The following is a 19,487-nucleotide window of genomic DNA, read 5'->3' on the forward strand; positions in this document are numbered from 1 at the left end:
GCCACAAAAAAAAGACGATCAAGCTTCTAAATAAAGTAGCTCTACCAAGCCATCTATACACCTTCTTGAGAAATTTCTGATACCCGACGAAGGTGCTCTGAACTATTACCCGCCCGACGACTACAGCAGGTGCTCCAAAAAAGCCTGAGACAAAAATGCTGTTTGTGTTCATAGTCACCTCATCAAAAGAGAGAGGAAACTGATCAGACTCTGCTAACGACGTGTTCTTATATCAAACACCAATTCTTTCAATTTAATCATCTCTGATCCTGACCACGCCGACAGCCTTCTGCAGAACACCACAATTGCCATTTTTCATGGCGATCTTGATATATCCCTCATTTTCCCAAGCTTTTGACCAAGAATTCTTAATCAGCCAATGGGGTTCACCCTTTTCAACTCCATATCCGACAGCTAAGGCCGCGTGATCCAATGCATGAGCTGAAAGCGAGGATAGGTAACTCATCAAATTGGCCACCTTCACTGGTTAGGATGAATCCTACCTTGTGAATGAAATCCTTCAACTAATTATACCCTAATATCAGTATATGAATTCTCCGTACTGTTCTTCATACACGTTCTCAGGTGCTGACAAGGAGTTTTTCTTAAACAATCGAGAGCTTTTCAAGGTGCTGATCATTTTCTTTTATTCTTGCAACTTCAATATTTTGAATCAAAGGTTACATTGTAAGTAGAGATCAGATGCTAGTCACTCTGAGGGTCAAAGGAATGGCGGACGATTTTTGGACGACTGACTTTGAAGCAGTAAAAATTGGTCATCGAAGGCGTTTTTGTTTGTTTTCGTTTTTTGTTTTTTGTTTTAGTTTTTGATGGCGAAAATTGCTTTAACTCGACTCAATTCAACATTCTGGAAACAAATAAGCCCAAAATAAAATGGTCAATTTTCGTCTCAGGGGCACTTCAAATTACAATACGTGTAAATTACTAACTGAGGGGGGCATTGGGGCCTCTGGAAAACCGCAAAACCAGAGAAAAAAACCTCCAAAACCCAAAAACCGACGAAAAAGCCAGCAAAACCGAAAACTGCATCAGGGTTTTCGTGAAAACCGAAAACCGAATCCAAAACACGTAAAATCCTCAAACCGCTCTGCACATCAAAAACGAAAAACCGAACCTTTTCGGCCCAAAAATCGATTTAAAAAACAGTCAAAACCGCAAAACCGAAAATCCCAAGGCCTCCCTCCTTACTGCAGTCAGAGTCATAATAAATTCCTGATCCGTAGAATTTAAAAGTCTTTGGTTGGGTGTTGATGAGGATACTGACTGGAACGTATATAGCAATGGCCTGCTTCCACTCCTGCTTGTTCCCTTTGGTAATGTTCATGTAAAAATCCAGCTTAGCACCTAGGCCTGTTGTGGTATTTTTAAACGGGCAAAAGCCCTCCTACTGACTTACGATAGAAAACAAAGTGAGTCTTAGAAACAGGAGGAGGGGGATTAGTGATTGGCAGAATCTATCCGCTCTGCTTTCACTCCTGACCATTTAAAATGAATATGATTCATTGGATGATTGCCTTTCGTAAAGAACTCTTACATTTCGTGTTTCCGTACGACATGGAAACATAGTTTCTAGACATGTCTCCTCGTTTGGCTAAGCCTAAGGTTTTTGATCAAAATGATTAAAGCAACATTTCATTTGAGAACTTCCCTGAGCCGGTGAAGCCCAAACGACCGAGGGTTGTTGTTAATGCTGTTTTGTTTAATCGGGTGTTTAATCTCATGCCACCGTTTGGCATGAGATTATATAAAAGCTAGTAGCCAGGATGCTTCCAAGGTTGAAAAAACCACTACAAAATGCGATCCGAGTACACTGTTTAAAAATATTGACTCCGTTCATTTTATTTCACATTGCCCACTGGAAAATCCATCATATCTACAAACCCTGATAATTTGCTAATAAACTGGGAATTTAATAGATGAACATAGGTTCGCAAGTAATGTTGTCTCCACACAAGATTATATCACCTCCCGTCACGTCGAGCTTCCTCTTAATTTATCAGAATTTCCTGGTAAATAGATCGTGTTACGGTCATGTTTCCTTGTTCAAATGAAAGAGGGTTTAAGTCATTAGGAAAAATACCCGGGAAACTGGTCCAAGAAACAACAATTTTAAGGCTAGCTTCAAGTAATGAAAGGAAATCTATTGAGGATACGAGCAAAACCAGCAAGTATTAACAGAAATGAAATATTTTGGGTACTTGTTAACAACCTGCGACCAGGCCTTCTTTTTTTATCTGCCTGAACGGGATAAGAATGCCAACTAAGCAATCAAGCTAACCCTACTGGGAGCTGGTCATGTTGTGAGTTTGTAATATACCCGTAGATGATGAAGAAACAAGTCAATAGATGAAAGATCACATATTTAAACTGCGGAACTGAACCCCTCTCAAGCAGAAAGCCTGTGACGGTCAAATATGCTAAAGAATAACCCAATCAACGAAATGCTTGTCAAAGAGCTTTGTGCGTTTTCCCGATAATACATACAGCGCCTCCAAATAAGCCACCGGCTGAACTCTTGAAGAAAGACTGTAGCCAGAAGTAAGGATGTTTCAACCTTTTTGTTTTAACCATATTATAACTGCTTTATCGTTTATATACGTATAAAAATAACTACGAAGCAGGATTAACGAAATTTCGTGCAGTCGAGAACAAGTTAACGAGAATGCGAGCATGCGAGTAGTTCCAAAAATTTTGCGACCACGAGCAAGCGAGCTCCCGTGTAATTTTTGCGAGCAGTTCGAGCAAATGCCAAGTTTTACGAGCTCTTTGAAATTGAATGGGACCGTTCGATACCCCTCATTTAAGCCCGCTCACGCGATTGTTCGAACTGTTTAGCTGTCATTTTTTCAGTTTTGGCTTTCTCAATGCCGTCCTTAATGATAACAATAGTAGTATGGTTTACGTTTTTGAGCACTAACGTGCTTTGAGTACTTCTTAGAATCACTTTAATGCGTGCCTTACTGTCTCAGAGTCGAATCTAAAAGATATTTGTGCTTGCGAACAAAACCTTTTTATTTTGGTTTCTTTGACAGTGCGACCAGAAAACTCTCTTTAATCAATATTTCAATGAAAAAAGGTTTTAAGGTGTAGTCTGATCGTCCGGGTGAGTGTAGTTCTGAGAAGGACTGTTGTCGGTGGTAGTGACTGACGTTTCGACAACCTGTGCGTAAGTCATCATCAGAGTCAAGTGAATGATTGTTGTCAGTAGAATGTTCTTATTCCAGTTCGTGTGAAATGATCGGTTGGTTTTGCCGTGATGTTATTGGCTGTAAGACTCAAGTGACGTAAGTCGGTCGTGATTGGTCTGTTTCGATCCGTCGGTAAAGTTAGGTCGTTCTTTTTCGGTCGTTTGTGATGTTTATGTCGTGAGTGAGTCGTTTGTATGGAGCGGGTAGTTGTTGACATCTGTTTAGGGGAGTCTGTTCTAAGTTAGTAAACCAGCTTTCCAGAGTCAGTCGTTGAAAATAGTCAGTGCTGTAGGTTAGGCATTGCGCAGAGTCCCAGCCAATATTGTGGTTGGTAAGTCGATGGTGTTCAGCAATGTGATTGCTGACATCACCTTTCCTCGTCGCCCGTCTGCGTTCATCGCCTCGTCGCCCGTCTGTCGCCCCTGAAATTAAATAAGAAAGATATATATGATTTGTATAATCATCAAAAATTGGAATTAGTTTTAATCCAGTAGTAATGTGGGGTGTATATGTGCACGATCCTTCGCAGTAAAGCACTATTTGAGCAATAGTGAAAATCAGACCTGAAAAAAATTTCAGGCCTGTACGGGATTCGAACCACTGACCTCTGCGATACTAGTGCAGCGCTCTACCAAATTGTTGAGCTAACAAGCCAACTGGGAGCAGGCCATCAAATTAATTCGACATAAACCCGTAGATGATAAATCAAACAACAACAAACATATGAAACATATGTATGAACTGCGGTTATGAAACGTATGTGTGCACGATCCTTCGCAGTAAAGCACTATTTGAGCAATAGTGAAAATCATTGCTCAAATAGTGCTTTACTGCGAAGGATCGTGCACACATACGTTTCATAACCGCAGTTCATACATATGTTTCATATGTTTGTTGTTGTTTGATTTATCATCTACGGGTTTATGTCGAATTAATTTGATGGCCTGCTCCCAGTTGGCTTGTTAGCTCAACCATTTCGTAGAGCGCTGCACTAGTATCGCAGAGGTCAGTGGTTCGAATCCCGTAAAGGCCTGAAATTTTTTTCAGGTCTGATTTTCACTATTGCTCAAATAGTGCTTTACTGCGAAGGATCGTGCTCATATACGTTTCATAACCGCAGTTCATACATATGTTTCATATGTTTGTTGTTGTTTGAGTAATGTGGGGTGTTATTGTCAAAAGAAAAAACTTTTATAAACAAGTAACACTTTACCATCTGGTTCTTCCGAAACAGCATAACAAAATCTTTGAATCAAATCATTTCTTGCTATCTCCTCGCGCCCCAAAGCTTGAGCCAGAGCCTCATAATTTGCCTGACCTCCCATCATTTGACGCCACTTATTTAAACATGAGAATGCCCTTTCGTACACATTATCTTCATCAATCTGTATCTGTACTATGATGGTTTCTTGGATGCCCAAAGCTCGGCTGAGACGTTTCCAGATTTCCACAATGTGTGAAGCAAGTTCAGCAATTTCTCTGTCTGTTGGTACACCTTCTTTCAACACACCTTCTATTCTCACTGTTAAGAATACAGTTATTTGCAAATACAAGTCAGTTTTTACATCTAGTGATGGAACTTAAAGATTGTTTGTCTTTCAGCTCTTAAGTCCATTTATTCACATTGCCTGATTTGATGGATAAACTATTAAGAGAAGTAACTTCATTGCTAGATGATAAATTTTAGGAGTTGAAAAGCTAAACAGACTTCACCAAGCAGGACTTAACTTTACCCACAAGAAAACATGAAATATCAATTATAATAATATTTAATAATAGTAACAACAACAACAACAATAAAACATTTGTACCTTAAATTTAAGTTTTCAGTAAATCTGCATTTCAGAATCTTTAAAACAAAACAAGTTTTCGATGGGCTTCAAATTGACACCACCAATTTACAGGGAAATATAAGCCTCAATGAACCCACACAGAGGTCATTCCCTTTGCATACAATGTCTCACCAAAAGGGAATGAAAAAAACAAAAGAATACTTCAATTCATGTTCAAATCTCATGATACCTTGTCTCCCAACTGTGGAAGCCACAGCAAGCAGATTACGACTCCAGTTGAAGACAGCATTACACAGGACAACACACAAGGAATAGCGATGCCATGAAGTGCCAGCATACCTCTAATGCTGTATGATCAGTTGTATTTGTGATGGAGATGACACTGTTATTAACCAGGTAGACCAAACATGGCACAGCCAGGCCATGACAGCTACCAATAATGTAAAAGGCCTTTGATGAAGTGATGGCATTGAAAACCCTTTCTTCAGCAAGAACTGACACTATGGTCACAAACAGTGTTATGAAAAGAAACGGAATGAAGGCTCCTGGTAAAGAAAAAGTAGATACTATTAAAACTTTCTCACTGCTGCAATAATAAAAGTAAAATATTTTTCATTATCATTTTTCTGTCTAATGGTCAATTCCACGTTGCGGACGTGACATTTAGAGGCAAAATTTGGGTATTAAATGTCTCCTAAAGCCAGATCCACACTATTTGAATCGAAATGAGTCATGTCATAAAATTACCCTTGAAGTACCTTTTATTTTGCCAGAAAAAATTTTGACTATCTCTTAGAGATCCAGAGAAAAGAATTTTTCAAAGTGTGTTGCGGATGTGACTCCTAAAACAACCATTGATTTGAATTGCTTTTGGTTACTTCAAATTTCCTGTGAATTGAAAACCTTTTAACAAAACCTGCATATACTAACTAAATGCAATTATAGTAATTGTGCTTTATAAATCTGAAAAGGTATTATAGAAATTACTTGTTACCACGGATTTATTAACAAAAACGTTGTGTTGCAGATGTGACCAAAATTTGTTGCGGATGTGACATTTTGGGGATATTCAGGAAAGAGCTTTTCATTCACCCCTAATAACGTTCAGAGTAATATGCCACTGAAGTAAAAATGCTATCTTCATTGCTTTTATCTGTTAATTAGGAAATAAATAACAAATAATATATATAAAGAATAAAAATGTTGTGTTGTGGACATGACCAAAATTTGTTGCGGACGTGACATTTTGGGGATGTTCAAGAAAGAGCTTTTCCTTGTCACCACTAATAACGTTCAGAGTAATGCCACTGAAGTAAAAATGCTGTTTTTATTGCTTTTATCTGTAAATTGGGAAATAAATAACAAATAAAATATAAAAACTTTGATGATCTAGGTCATTTTGTACATCAAAGGGCATTTATACATTTTTGGAAAATTGTAAAAAAGTGTTAGCTTTACATATATCATAATATGTCTATAATTACCATTTGCTGTCATTAAATATCAACATATCTTCCCATGTTTGAAAATTTTATGAGGTTTTCTGGGTTTTTACAAATGTGTCATGTCCGCAACAGTCACGTCTGCAACCCGATATCTCTAAAATAGTTGACAAATTTGAGCAAGCTGGGGCGTCAAAATTATCATAATACTTAACAATAAGAGCAGCATAAATAAGACCTGAAACAGTTGAGAACCTACATAGAAATTAAATAAATGTTGCTCTGAATCATACCCTGAAGGTCATGTCCGCAACACTTTTTATGTCTTTGTACATCTGAGGCAATTTAAATGTTTGAGAATTTTTTTCTTTTGGCATTGAAAGGCTCATCGTAGTGGGTAGTTAAGATCTCAAAATCTGATTCACGGCAATCAATTTCTTTGAGATATAGCAACTTAGATACTGGTATGTAAAATGGCGGATTCAGTGAATAAAAACCCTGAAAAACAATGGCATCACATACCCTGGGCGTAGCCACTACTGCCAATTTAGATTTGGATTCTTATAGAACTATGTATAAGCTTTCATTAAAAGTAAGTTTGGCTCTCATATTTTGAATTTGAAAATCTGTCAAAATTTTCATGTCTCATGTGGAATAGCCCTAATGTGTATTGGCAGACTGAACAGATGTAAAGTAGTTGTACAGGTTCAACTTCCATGCAACAAGCATCCACTGAGCATGATATCATGCAAAAAACAAATTGTTATTGTCTCATTATACATTTTTTCAACAATCTGCAGAAGAAAACACTGTTCTCTCTGTTTACAAAAGTTTGAGAACACTGCATGGACGAGGGATTAATATCTTTTATTATAATCTATCAGAAGTGATTAGCAAGTAAGTGTTCGCCTCTATAGCAGCCGAAGAGACAAAATTGTGCTTCAACAATTTAATTCCCAACCATTTTTCAGTATACTGACAGAAGTCAAATATTTTCTTATTTTATATTTTCTGTGTGGTGTATACCAAAACAGTTACTCGCCTCAGAGTCAGTAAATGCAGCAGATATTTCTCCACCACTATTCACCCCACTTCATTGAATAATTGTCAACTATTATTGGTATTAATGCTCGGACCTTAACCAAAAGCATATTTTAAAACAAAAGCCGCAGAATACAAGAAACAAGTAGGGAAGTTGGTGTTACTAGAGGAGTGTTCCACCCAATTTAATTGAACGCTGGGAGGAGAATGTCACAACTGAACATTGACATTCTGTTAGGTTTTTTGGGTATCTTTTGTTGTTTACATGCCTTGCATGCCATTACATTGGTGGCGCTTAGGTCATGTGATTTTGCGCAACCTCATTGTTGAGGAAAAAAGAATTAATTACAGTGCCAGGAGGCACCCCTTGATAATCTTTGTTTCATTAACACTTATCATTCAGATTAAGAAGTCAAAACACAACTCAATAAATTTTATATAAAATTGTGCAAGATAGATGTCAAAGAAAAGTGTACAAGAAAGCATTGTAAAAATTTTCCTGGATGTGGACCCCCTGAGCTATGAACTAATACAAAAAGCTCGTTTCCAGCCTTTCATTCACCATAATCTGAGTTCAAAGGCTTATAGTCACTTTGATTCTTTTACACAATTGAAAAAAATCAGTTACTTATTAGTGCCCCATCTCAGCCCGCCCATCCAAAAAATACCTCTTGCATGCAAAGCATGCATATGTTTTGTCAAGGATGCTGGAAGCCTGTCAAAAACTATAGGCGCAATGGAAAGTCAATTTTTAACATATCATTGCTTTCTAAAATTGGTGTAGAACAGTTAAAGTATTCACTTTAACTTTATGGGAACATTTTCTACAGCTTCAACTTCTAATGCAGTATACTTGCAATTTTAGCAACAAAAATTAGCAGAAGTTCATTTTAGGTCAAAATTTTTTTGACATAATTCACAATTGGTAGTGCCAATTATTGACACACAAAGGGTCCATGTCAAGTAAAGAAAAGTAAGATAGTCAAAGTACAGAAACTTCTTTTCAATAATTAGTCATGGAATATCATCAGATATGGTTGGTGATGTGGAAAATTTCATTTAAAAACTCTATTTTGGTCAAACTTCCCCTAAACCTCAACAGATGAGAATTACATCTGGAGAGGTGTGTACAAAGATAAGAAAGGCCAGCTTATTCCATAAGGGATCCCTGCCTGAAACCAAGGCAAACAACTCAACCCCTGAAGGGTTGTGAGGATTTCTTTCCCCTTAGTCACTTCACAGGTTAGCTTCCTTGCCTCGTGACTGAGCTTTGGGCTGCATGCGATTCTTAACATTTTGCACCAGCCATTGACAGCAAGAACCCCAGAAGAGTGACCAGCAATAATTGAATCCCATTCTCTCTACTTGCATACCAGATCAGAAATACACATACTCTGCCTCAAAATGGAATACTCAGCTTGTGAATAAAAAGTCTGACAATCTGATGGTCTGAGAAGACTCTTATTAGAAGCCAAAAAACAAAGAACCTGTACAACTAATAGTATCAGTGAGGATGCATATCAAACATCTTCCCAAAGCCTGTGCCCTTGGGAACAAGACTAAACAACGCCAGATTAAAATAACATGAAGACCTTTTTAGATGCCTTTATATAAATGGATGATTTCCACTTTAAAAGATTTTAGAGAACTGAGACTTAGTCAAAAGGGCACTTCGAACCTCCATTTTATGCCTCAATGCCAGCACCAGCTTGGCTGCCTATTTTAAAGAAAGGGGCTTGGCTGTGCCTATTTTATGAAGAATGAAAGGCTGATAATTTAAACCAGTGGTGAGCTTCTAGTACTAACGACAATCTCTTGAATAACAGCTTACCACAGTAAATGTCACTGCCATCCAATCTGTCTATAGTTACTGTTACAGTACTAACTATTGGGCAACTTCACATCTCTTTTACCAACAGAGAACATTAAAGTTAATTCTTGTCATCAATCTCAAGAAATAAGAATTTCAGGATCAAGACATGCATTGCAAGGTGAAATGCAAGTCCAAAGTGAAATCCATGTCAAACTAGTTTGAATACATTTTAACCTGAAATAAATTTTATGGAGGCTCCATAGGGTTTTTACTGCACTAGATCTGAATGTGAAAATAGCATGAGCTTTAAAACTGTCACCATGCAAAACAAATATGATGGCTCCCTATGACTGCATGATTGTCATCTAAAAAGGTGTATTAAAACAGTATAGAACAATGCAGTTTTTATGAAATAGACTCTCAGGTTTCCAGTAAACATACCCATACTGTTGATAGGCCTGTTATGCCTTTCAAAGAAGTTAACAGAAAAGAAAACAGTGAGGGGAACGATTGCAAAATGAAAGATTCTAAAGCTTATGCATGCTTGGATATCAATCTTGGAAAAGTGTCATTTTATGACCAGATGTTTTGGGAGTAACAAAAAAAAGAACTTTTGAGCGAGATTTATTGTGTTTCCTTCTGTACATGTTTTTTTAAATTGGCTCAATCCTTACCACATACAGTTCCAATCAAATAGCCTAGTTTTGTTAAAATCTGTCAGCTGAGCTACTCAAATATATTTAGTAAAATTAGAAATAAGAGAATACTGGCAAAACCATTTTCAGAACAACCTTGAGTTTTAACCATCTCAAAATGTCAGGCAATATCTTTTCCATAATGTGACAAAATCTGAATGATAAGTAAAAAATTTGCATTTCAAATTTGTTAAAGATGATGTTTCTATGGTAATGCCATCAATCTAAAAATTGATAGAAAAAATAGAACCCTTGTTTTATCGCCTGCCAAGGTAAATTGACAAACTTTGAGATAAATTACTAAGGTTTCCTAGTGAAACTTGGCCTCTGAAGAGAGGTCCACTCATAGAAACTCTTGAGGGAAGGGGGCATCTTGAGTACAACAGATTATAGCAGTCCAAAGAAACTTGGGAGTTCTAGCCCCTTGAGTAACTAGCCATTTGGTATCACTTGTCTCATGCTTGAAGAACCAGTGAAAGTTTGATTATGTTAATCTGCGATCCTCATCGTGTACTTCGACTAAATAAACAGAAAAAAAGCTGACGCCATTCGTTTCAAATGACACATGGACATAAAGAAAATGGCTTAAATTTTTAAACTCATGAGAAGCATTTCATGAAATAGACTGGTTGGATTGAAAGACAATTAAATCAATTAACACTGAACTGAGAGTGGTGAGGTGTTTGGAAGTCATCTGATAAATATTGATTCCACCGAAGTTTATCCTCTAGTTAACATTTCAAGCGCAGAGAGGCATTTATGAAAAATTCCCACTAAAACACAGCGAAAAAATAAGCCGAAGTCGGATTACTTGAGGCAAGACTATAACCGCTATGAAGACGCAATTGCTTAGCTCTACGTATCGACCAATTCGCCAACCAACCCCACCAACACAAGACTTGGACAGCAAAAAGGCCAATGACGGTAGTCAGCCAGCGCTAGCCATAACTTGGAAAATCCACCGAAACTTCACTAAAATAATCCGCCTTATACTGTGGTAAGAGTGACTCAATCCTGAAGCAAGAATATTTTATATTTTCTTAAGTCTTTCTATCCTTAATTGTGACTTCAAAGAGTAAGAAAAGAGGATCTGAATCGACGTGATTTAAAGGTTGGGGGTCGCATCAAACTTAACGCAATTTTACTTGGCAGTCAAAGTAAAGTAAGATGTAATTCTAAATTAACTTTTCTCATCAGATCAAATACTCCACATAGAAACTCAAGATTCATAAAAGTAAGGCATCAAAATTTGGAGACTAACCTTGTCTGTGTTTTGATCTTCAGCAAATCAAATGTTAAACTTCACTTGTACAGGCTTTTTTCGCGTTTTGTTCGCACTTTGATTATGCAAACATCCTCAACCAAAAAGCGACCAAACAACAGAAGTATAACACTGGTAAACAACTCTCTCGGCGAAATATTCCAAAGCGTAGCGGATCCGCACATGCACGGAAAAAAATTTGCAAATTTAGTTTCCCTTTGCGCATGCGTAGTGAAATTATCCTTACCATGAGTGGCTCATGCTGGTCAAAGGCCAAGCAGCGAACCATGAGTCTGTATGGATTAAATCCAGACTCCTGCACTGATACTTACCTGACGCGGGTTAGGGTCTCATAGCATGTAGTTCTCTGCATTATGGGACTCGTTACCCAACAGCAGTCCTTGCACACCCCGACTGTTCAGGTGCCCCGTTAGGCGGGGAGCGCTTCCGGGGGGCCAGGTTCGATTCCTGGGCGATTTTGGCGTACTGGTGTACCCTCCTTCAGGCGTTACTCTGCGGAACCATTGCACTCCGGTTCCGTTAAGTATATGTCGTCCGGCCGTTGCAGCACTGACCATTGCACTAAAGGGTCCGTGGCCGGGAGCGCCTGAAAAACAAAAAAAAAAAAAAAATCCAGACTCCTGCGTCAGGCCAAGCTTAGCGCAGGATCGGAATACTTGTCAGTAATGCGATGGGCGCAACGCCACAAGATTGCGAAGGATGTTACGCGGTCAGAATGATTGGTAAACACCCAAACATTGATAACAGTGACCGAACGGCCTAGCTCAGAAAGCGTGGCCACGATAACCCTGCCATCCATGTCTGTAGAAACATTTTCCAATTTAACCGAGCTATTTGGATGGATAAGTACGCCCACAACGGCCGATCGCGTTGTGCCCGGAGACCAGCGTGCGTGACCGCTCCATTGTTTTGCCCACAGGTCGCCTGTCTGGGCGTCTGGTAAATGTGTCTCCTGCAGGAGACAGATGTCGAAATTAAATTTTTTGAGGTGGGCGAAAACTTTTTCCCGTTTGGGAAATTCGGCGATGCCATTGACGTTAATCGTACAAATGGACACCGCCATAAGTAAAAGAAAAAAGGGGGGATTAAATTTAAACATTATGACTAATGTAGGAAGAGTTTGTAGGCTTTTTGGGCCTCTTGATGCAATTCGAGTAGGGACGCAAAAGCGTCCTGTCGAATTGTGTTCTGGAGTTTGATCCAAATTTCCTGGGTCGCCTGAGAGGTTTTCTGCTTACGGCCTTTATCCTTGGCATAGTTGCCGTGCCGGTGTTGAAGATAGTAGGCCCGGCATTTGTAGTAAAAAGGCCCGGGGGCCGAGGCGACAAACAGCGAGCGGTTCGGGCCGGCATGTTCTAGGGCATCCAAAAAGGCTTTAAGGTCAGAGGTCGAGTTTTCCTGTGTGTTGGGGGGTGAGGCGTTGTCGGCCGAGGAGATGAGTGAATCTTCCGTGCGAGGCGTAACTTGGGTTGATTCCGGTTGGGAAATCGCTGGGCTGGGGGCCTGGGTGAGTGCAAGGTGTTTCGAAGGTACAGAGAGCTCTTCGTCACTGCTCACAGGGGGAGGGGCGTCTCGTTTTCGCCGCCGGGGGGTGGTGGTGTCAATGGCGGAGTCATCCATGGGGGAAGAAGCGGCCTGGGCATAGCTGGGCGGAGAAAAAAGCTCCTCGCTGTCCTCGCTCTGGTCGCTGGGGTCCGACGGTGTAGGCTGTTCGCCGTCTGGGGTCGGGTTGTGGCCGGGCTCTGGGGTATGCTCGGTCTGTTGAGCTGGTGGAGGGGGTGGGGGTGCTTTGGCTCTGCGATTTTTAGGGCAGTTTTTCACCACGTGCTCCGTTGACTGACGGCGGTAACACGTGGTGGGCTGGCCTGAATATTTGAATCCCATCTCAATGCCGGCGACCACGAGGCGTTTGGGGATATCACGGTGAATTTTTGTGAATTCAGCCACGCGGACGCCGTTTTGGATATGGCGAAAGCCCTCCTCCGGGTAATAGAGTCGGCGGAGATCTTGTGATTTCAGCTCTCCATAAGAGCTCAGGATTTTAACGAGGTCTTCATCGGGGAATTCCACAGAAACGAAAATTGAAACGTGGACACATTTTGTGCCCAGTAGACGTAAAGGCTTTCTTTCAGAGCCATAATCAAACCCAGTTTGGACGAGTGAAGCTGCAGCAGCGGCATTAACGAGGGTAATGTCGAAACATCGGCGTGACTGGCGGGATTGTTCGAGCTGGTAGAAATACCTGGTCGGTTTCTCTCCCAGCTCAGTCCATTCCTCTTTACTACGGAGTATACACCCTGAAATAAAATTGTCGTCCATTACTCTCACGCGATCTTTGATCTCGAGTAATTTTTGGCAATGGGCGGCATTGTTAGGATCAGCCCGTGATTGTAGGTCACGAAATTCCCGATCGAGAGCCGCTCGCTCGCGTCTGCGGTTGGTTGCGGTTTGTACACTGTGGTTGATGGCGAGCTCTTTAAGTTGGAATTTTCCCGCATCCCACCAAACCCGAGGGTCGGTGAAGAGGGGCTTTTGAGAACGCCATTGGGCCCAGAAATTTTCCACGTCTGAACAGAAATTATCCGATTTTAACAGAAGCGTGTTGAATTTCCAAATCCCGCGGCCGGGTGGATTTGAATTCCCCAGTTGACAAGTGATAGACACCAGGTGATGGTCCGAGTAGGGGAAAAGAGTGCTGTTGTGGTCACGCACATCCGTTCTCCAAGCTCGAGGAGTATAAAAGCGGTCTAGCCGGCAACCGACCGAGTGTGGGCCATTATACCAGGTAAACAAACTGCCTGAGGGATTTTGAACGCGAAAAATATCTTCGAGGCCAAGTTGATCCTTCAGTGCGTGCAGAGCGGGAATCCCCTTGTCCCCAAAGCTATTATCGTCTCCCCATTTGTCAAGCTGGGGGTCCGGAACGCAATTGAAAATTAGAAGTAAAAGTCTACTAGTAGAAGTACTAGTTTTTCTTCTACTGATGCTACCTTTAAGTAACAAAGCTTCCCCTGTTATTAGGGTCCGACCAAGAATTTCCAGAAGCTCCACCGAGAAGTACTCCTTTTAAAATGACGCAGGAAAGATCCCTAAAAAGAAACATCTCTCGAAGCCAAAAAACAAAACAAGACTATAAAGGTTTATCACGCAGAGCGCCCTGTGATAACAAGGAAGAACATCACTCGGGTATTTGGTACGGGAGCAGAGCGCGTAAAAAAAGCATCAATTTAACAATATGCAACATTTCTTTTAAAGTTTAGTGCAATATTCATTTTTAGGTTTAACACTTTATTTAAGTGGTGTATTAACGGTACATTCCTAGTTATTGTAGGCCGTTTACTGGTGCGGCCGGTTAGTTTCTGTATAAAAATGGCATACAAACAAATGTGTAAAGAATGATTACAAAGCAATACTTTATTTACAATATTTATAATACTAAGACTTACTTTAAAGCATTTGCTTTACAAAACACATCTGAAAGTGTGAACGAAAACAAACTACAGAATGTGCATTTCTCAAGATAGCAGTGAACAACTTGTCAGCATAAAAGACTTTAGCGAATTTTGAAAAAAGAAAGCGTCACAGGCCAATTATTCGAACATTGGTGAATATTTCAGCAGCAGTATAACATTTTTTGTGTCGGAAATTAACCTCAGGCAACTCGTAAACACAACTAAGGCTAACACATCTTACCTTAACTTAATATGATGGAGCGTTAATACTGCAGAACGAAAAATGTGAACCATCAAAAGTTGAGGATTGTCAAGAATACAGTGCGGCCTGTAACTATATTCAATGCCGTACGATCTTAGTAAGAACCCAGCAAAACTGCGGCACGAGCAAGATATGACTACCCTACGAATTTAGCTAAGGAAAGTAGGCTACGAATGTAGTTCGACCAAGCTACGAATATAATTCGATTAGGCCACAAATATAGCACGACTAAGTCACGAATATAGTCACGTATAAGCTACAACTGATGTAGTTCGATGAAGCCAAATATATAATACGAACAAGTTACGAATTACGTACGCCGTGATAAGCCAGGAAAAATAAGACCATTAACCTTCTAAATGATGAAGTTCTACCAAGCCATACAGCTTCTTGAGAAATTTCTGATACCCGACGAAGGTGCTCCGAACTATTACCCGCCCATCGATTACGGCAGGTGGCCAAAAACAAGCCTAGGAATAAAATTTTGATTGTGTTTATAGTCACCTCATGAAAAAAGAGTGGTAAAGATCACACTTTGCTAACTACGTGTTCTTATATCAAACACCAACTCTTTCAATGTAATCATCTCTGACCCTGACCACGACAGCCTTCTACAGAACACCACAATTGTCATTTTTCGTGGCGATCTTTATATATACCTCATCTCCCCAAGCTTTTGACCAAGAATTCTTAATCCGCCAATAGGGTTCACCCTTTTCAACTCCATAACCGACAGCTAAGGCCGCGTGATCCAATGCCTGAGCTGAAAACGAGGATAAGGAACTTATCAAATTGGCCACCTTCAATGGTTAGGATGAATCGTACCTCATGAATGAAATCGTTTAACTATTTACACCCTAACATCAGTAAATGTATTCTCCGTACTGTTCTTCATACACGTTCTAAGGTGCTGACAAGGAGTTTTTCTTAAACAATCGAGAACTTTTCAAGGTGCTGATCATTTTTTTTTATTCTTGCGACTTCAATATTTTGAATCAAAGGTTACATTGTAAGTAGAAATCAGATGCCAGTCACCCTTAAGGGTCAAAGGAAAGGCGGACGACTTTTGAACGACTTGGAAGCGGTAAAAATTGGTCATCGAAGGGTTTTTTTTCTTTCTTTCTTTTTTTTTTTTGAGCTTTTGACGTTGAAAAAATGGCCTTAACTAGACTCAATTCAACATTCTGGAAACAAATTAGCCCAAAATAAAATGGTCAGTTTTCGTCTCAAGGGCACTTCAAATTACAATACGTGTAAATTACTTACTGCAGTCAGAGTCATAAGCAATTCCTGATCCGTAGAATTTAAAAGTCTTAGATAGCAATGGTCTGCTTCAGCTCCTGCTTGTTCCCTTTAGTAATGTTCATGTAAAAATCCAGCTTCGCATTTGTTGGGGTATTTTTAAAATGGCAGAAGCCCCCCTAAAACATACGATAAAAAACAAAGTGAGTCTTACAAACAGGAGAAGGGGGGTTAGTGATTGGCAGAATCTATCCGCTCTGCTTTCACTCCTGACCATTTAAAACGAATTTGATTCATTGGATGATTGTAGTTGCGCATTCAGACTGTGAGCTAAGAGGGGAGGGGGGAGTGGGGCTGTTTATTTATTATTTTTTTTTTCGTTTGTTTACACCTGCCGGCTTTTCTTCCTTCTGCGGTTCTTTTTTTACCAAAAATATGGGGGGGAAGGGGTGCGGGCTCTCCGGATCTCTCCCCTAAATCCGCTATTGAGAGTAAAAAACGTAATCTTCATTTTAGTAAAATGAGTTCTTGACAATTTGGACATCAATAGGAAGAGCAGAACATGATAAGTTTACACCTAAAATTGTTTGATGAGGTTTCTTCAGTCTTTTTACCTGAGCCAAATATTTTCCATAGCTCTCTTTAGTAGCCAGTTTACCATGTTTAATGACCCACTACATCGCTCGATGTGGATATCCTCTCCAGCCTCGGTTACCAAACTGCCACGAGTAGTCTGTAAGTTGCTGTTCAACGGACAGGTTTAAGAGGGTTCCAGTCTACAATATCATATTCGAAAATAAAAACATGTAACGGTGTGTGACACCAAAAGTTTTTCGCTGTCCTGGCGACAGAATTGGCCAAAGAGGGTTAGGAAGTGCCCATCCTCTCAAAACGTTTCCATTACATCTCTCATTCTGCACTAATTTAAGCGAATAAAACCAAACGAAAACAAGATACAGCAAATCATGGAGAACATTGGATTGTGGGCTACGAGCAACGCCATCAATCAATTTATTAAACTACAATTGAGATAGATGATTATAATCGTAACCGGATCTATCAGCTGCGAGTAAGCGAGCCAGGGGGGCCAGAAAAAACCTGCCTCAAAAAACCCCGTAGGGGAAAACACAGGACAAGAAATTTGGGACGAGCCAGGCACCACTAACGTCCCCCGCCAGGACCTCTTGGCAACAGCAAATAGATGGACATAATAAATACGATAAATAAATTCATAGCAGTAAATAGTAAACTAGAACTACAATAGTTATAAACTAGCAAAAAAATCACAAATAATCGCAAACTAATGACAAGAAAAGCTCTTTCAGCTAAGCAAGAATAAACTGTAAACTAGCGTAAAGTATACCCTCAGAGCAAAAGCGATTTTGAAACGCTAAAACGATCTTTAATTGTATGTTTAATGTATCTGTTCTTCGAGGAAGGACACCTCCACCCAGCATGCATATCCAATAAATCGCCCGGTATGCCCCTACAAGCGGCGTTCGACGCTGCACCAGACCTCATACTATGCGTGCTGTACTTTGAAACGTCGTCAACAAAGGGCTGCATGTACTTCTTGAATTTCTCTCTAAGAGTAGAATTAGACACGCCCTTGCTAGCGTGGAAATACTCACCAGATTTGGAATTCACAATACGACGAACAAGCGGAAGCGATGAATTAGACTGCGACAAAAACCTGAATAATTCGTTCAGTAATGGAGACTGGGCACGTAGATTTCCCAGACCTGGCAAGATAAGAGGTGTGACCTTCCCGATACTGGTCATTTTTTCGCTTAGAGACATAAATAGACATATGGTCAGCATTAATGGTCACATCCTTAAGGCAAAAACTGTTATTTCATCAATACGAAAAAACCCATAGAAACCAACTAACAATATAAAAAGAGAACGAAGAGTGGCAAGAGAATTACTCGCAAAATAACATTCGGCAATTGCCTGCAGCGTGTCTACGGATAAAGGCTCCTTCGGGTTAACAGAACGCGCCAATTTTGATTTCGCGCCCTCAAGAGAAGATTTCACAACAAGGGGATGGTTGGCTGGACATATTTCTAGCCCAGCCCTAGAGTGGGCCCACTTAATGCCATAAACAACAGCTTCTATTGGGGAGACACCCGTATTGTTCGCAAGGCAAACGTTCGTAAGTTCTGTAATAAAAAGTGCAATGTGCAAGGGCTTCGCCGGAATGACAGGGACACCAATCTTCAAGGACGCCCATCCGCGCCATCTCAACCAGCCTGACTTGTACTTGGTTAAGGTAGACGGGGCCCTGGATCCCAACTGCAAATCAAGAAGATCTGGAACCAAGCTGCGTACTAATGGGTCCCCCAAGGCTGCCGCGTCGCTCCAAATCCAGGAAATTAGAACATCTGAAAAACAAAAACACAAGGTGAACGAAACGACAACAGAAAACTGACTAAAGCAAGCTCATACAGAATGGCAATATCGGTATAAGAGGATATTCCAAACGCGATGGTCGGCCGCACGGTATAAACTTACCCATACCTACTAAATTGCAAAGTGAATCCAGGTGCCACTACAGGCCAGGTGCCATTACAGGCCAAACAAAACGCCCCATCGGGCCTAACATTAGCCAACTTAGGCATCAAGACAAGCCATATAAGGCTAAAAACATACGCCAAATCAGGCTCTAAAATGCGCCAAAAAAATCCAAATATGCGTAACCAAAAAAGATACCGGAAAAAGTGCACCGCCGGGCTCAAAAAGTATGCCACCAAAGCAAGACAACTCACCTAAAATCTAAACGCAAAGCCAACATTCTGAACTTCGGACAACGACGAAAAATAGAAGGTCGATACTTATAGATCTGCTTCTGACCAGGACCCTTCAACAGTAGATCCTCGACTGCAATGCAATGTTTGCTTACAACAAACACTTCCACGACATACGAGCTAAACCGAGAAGACCCTTCACGCCAGAAAGGCCAAAAATGAGCGGAAGGCCATTCGGGAATGATCAATGTCCCGCGGCCAAAGCAAGACATGAGATGACGGACAGAATCGACGATCAGACTAACTGGGGGACATATCCAGTTGTTTTTGGCGCTCCAGTCTTGTGCCAACGCGTCGACCCCACTGCATCCGGGAGAGGCAAACTTCGAGTTAAACCGAGGGACCTGAGCATTGTAATAGGTCGCGAAGCGGTCGAATGTATGAGGACCCCATTTAGCATTAAGGAGATGGAAAACTGAAGGATTGAGGCGCCAATCGTCCTTGTCAAC

At 40.5% G+C, this 19,487-nt stretch overlaps 2 protein-coding genes across 2 annotated transcripts; both read right to left on the minus strand.

Annotated features, from left to right (window-relative positions):
- Positions 1 to 253: 253 nt before the first annotated feature.
- On the minus strand, positions 254 to 9,743 carry LOC148717593 (cathepsin K-like). The gene is made up of 4 exons (XM_088743738.1): positions 9,740 to 9,743; positions 5,410 to 5,547; positions 4,423 to 4,731; positions 254 to 441 (listed from the first exon to the last, which is right to left on the minus strand). Exons 1-4 carry the CDS (start codon positions 9,741 to 9,743, stop codon positions 254 to 256), a joined length of 639 nt encoding a protein of 212 aa, XP_088599864.1.
- On the minus strand, positions 1,835 to 16,892 carry LOC148717594 (uncharacterized). Its single transcript, XM_088743739.1, has 7 exons — positions 16,846 to 16,892; positions 16,256 to 16,340; positions 15,649 to 15,789; positions 11,255 to 14,185; positions 5,232 to 5,547; positions 4,423 to 4,731; positions 1,835 to 3,631 (listed from the first exon to the last, which is right to left on the minus strand). Exons 1-4 carry the CDS (start codon positions 16,890 to 16,892, stop codon positions 12,380 to 12,382), a joined length of 2,079 nt encoding a protein of 692 aa, XP_088599865.1. The 3' UTR covers positions 1,835 to 3,631; positions 4,423 to 4,731; positions 5,232 to 5,547; positions 11,255 to 12,379.
- Between the last annotated feature and the right edge of the window lie 2,595 nt (positions 16,893 to 19,487).

Source organism: Stylophora pistillata, chromosome 13, assembly GCF_964205215.1.
Source record: "Stylophora pistillata chromosome 13, jaStyPist1.2, whole genome shotgun sequence".
NCBI lineage: Eukaryota > Metazoa > Cnidaria > Anthozoa > Scleractinia > Pocilloporidae > Stylophora > Stylophora pistillata.

Bases quoted from the DNA above. Each gene is read 5' to 3' on its own strand.
- LOC148717594 (XM_088743739.1), bottom strand. From the start codon at position 16,892: ATGGTAAACTGGCTACTAAAGAGAGCTATGGAAAATATTTGGCTCAG. The intron at 16,341-16,845 runs GTAAAAAGACTG...ACATTACTAAAG, and splicing joins ATGGAAAATATTTGGCTCAG to GGAACAAGCAGGAGCTGAAG. The intron at 15,790-16,255 runs GTAAGTAATTTA...TAACCATTGAAG, and splicing joins TGCTTATGACTCTGACTGCA to GTGGCCAATTTGATAAGTTC.
- LOC148717593 (XM_088743738.1), bottom strand. The intron at 4,732-5,409 runs GTTTGGTCTACC...TATTCTTAACAG, and splicing joins TCATGGCCTGGCTGTGCCAT to TGAGAATAGAAGGTGTGTTG. The intron at 442-4,422 runs GTAAAGTGTTAC...CCTCGCTTTCAG, and splicing joins TGTTTCGGAAGAACCAGATG to CTCATGCATTGGATCACGCG.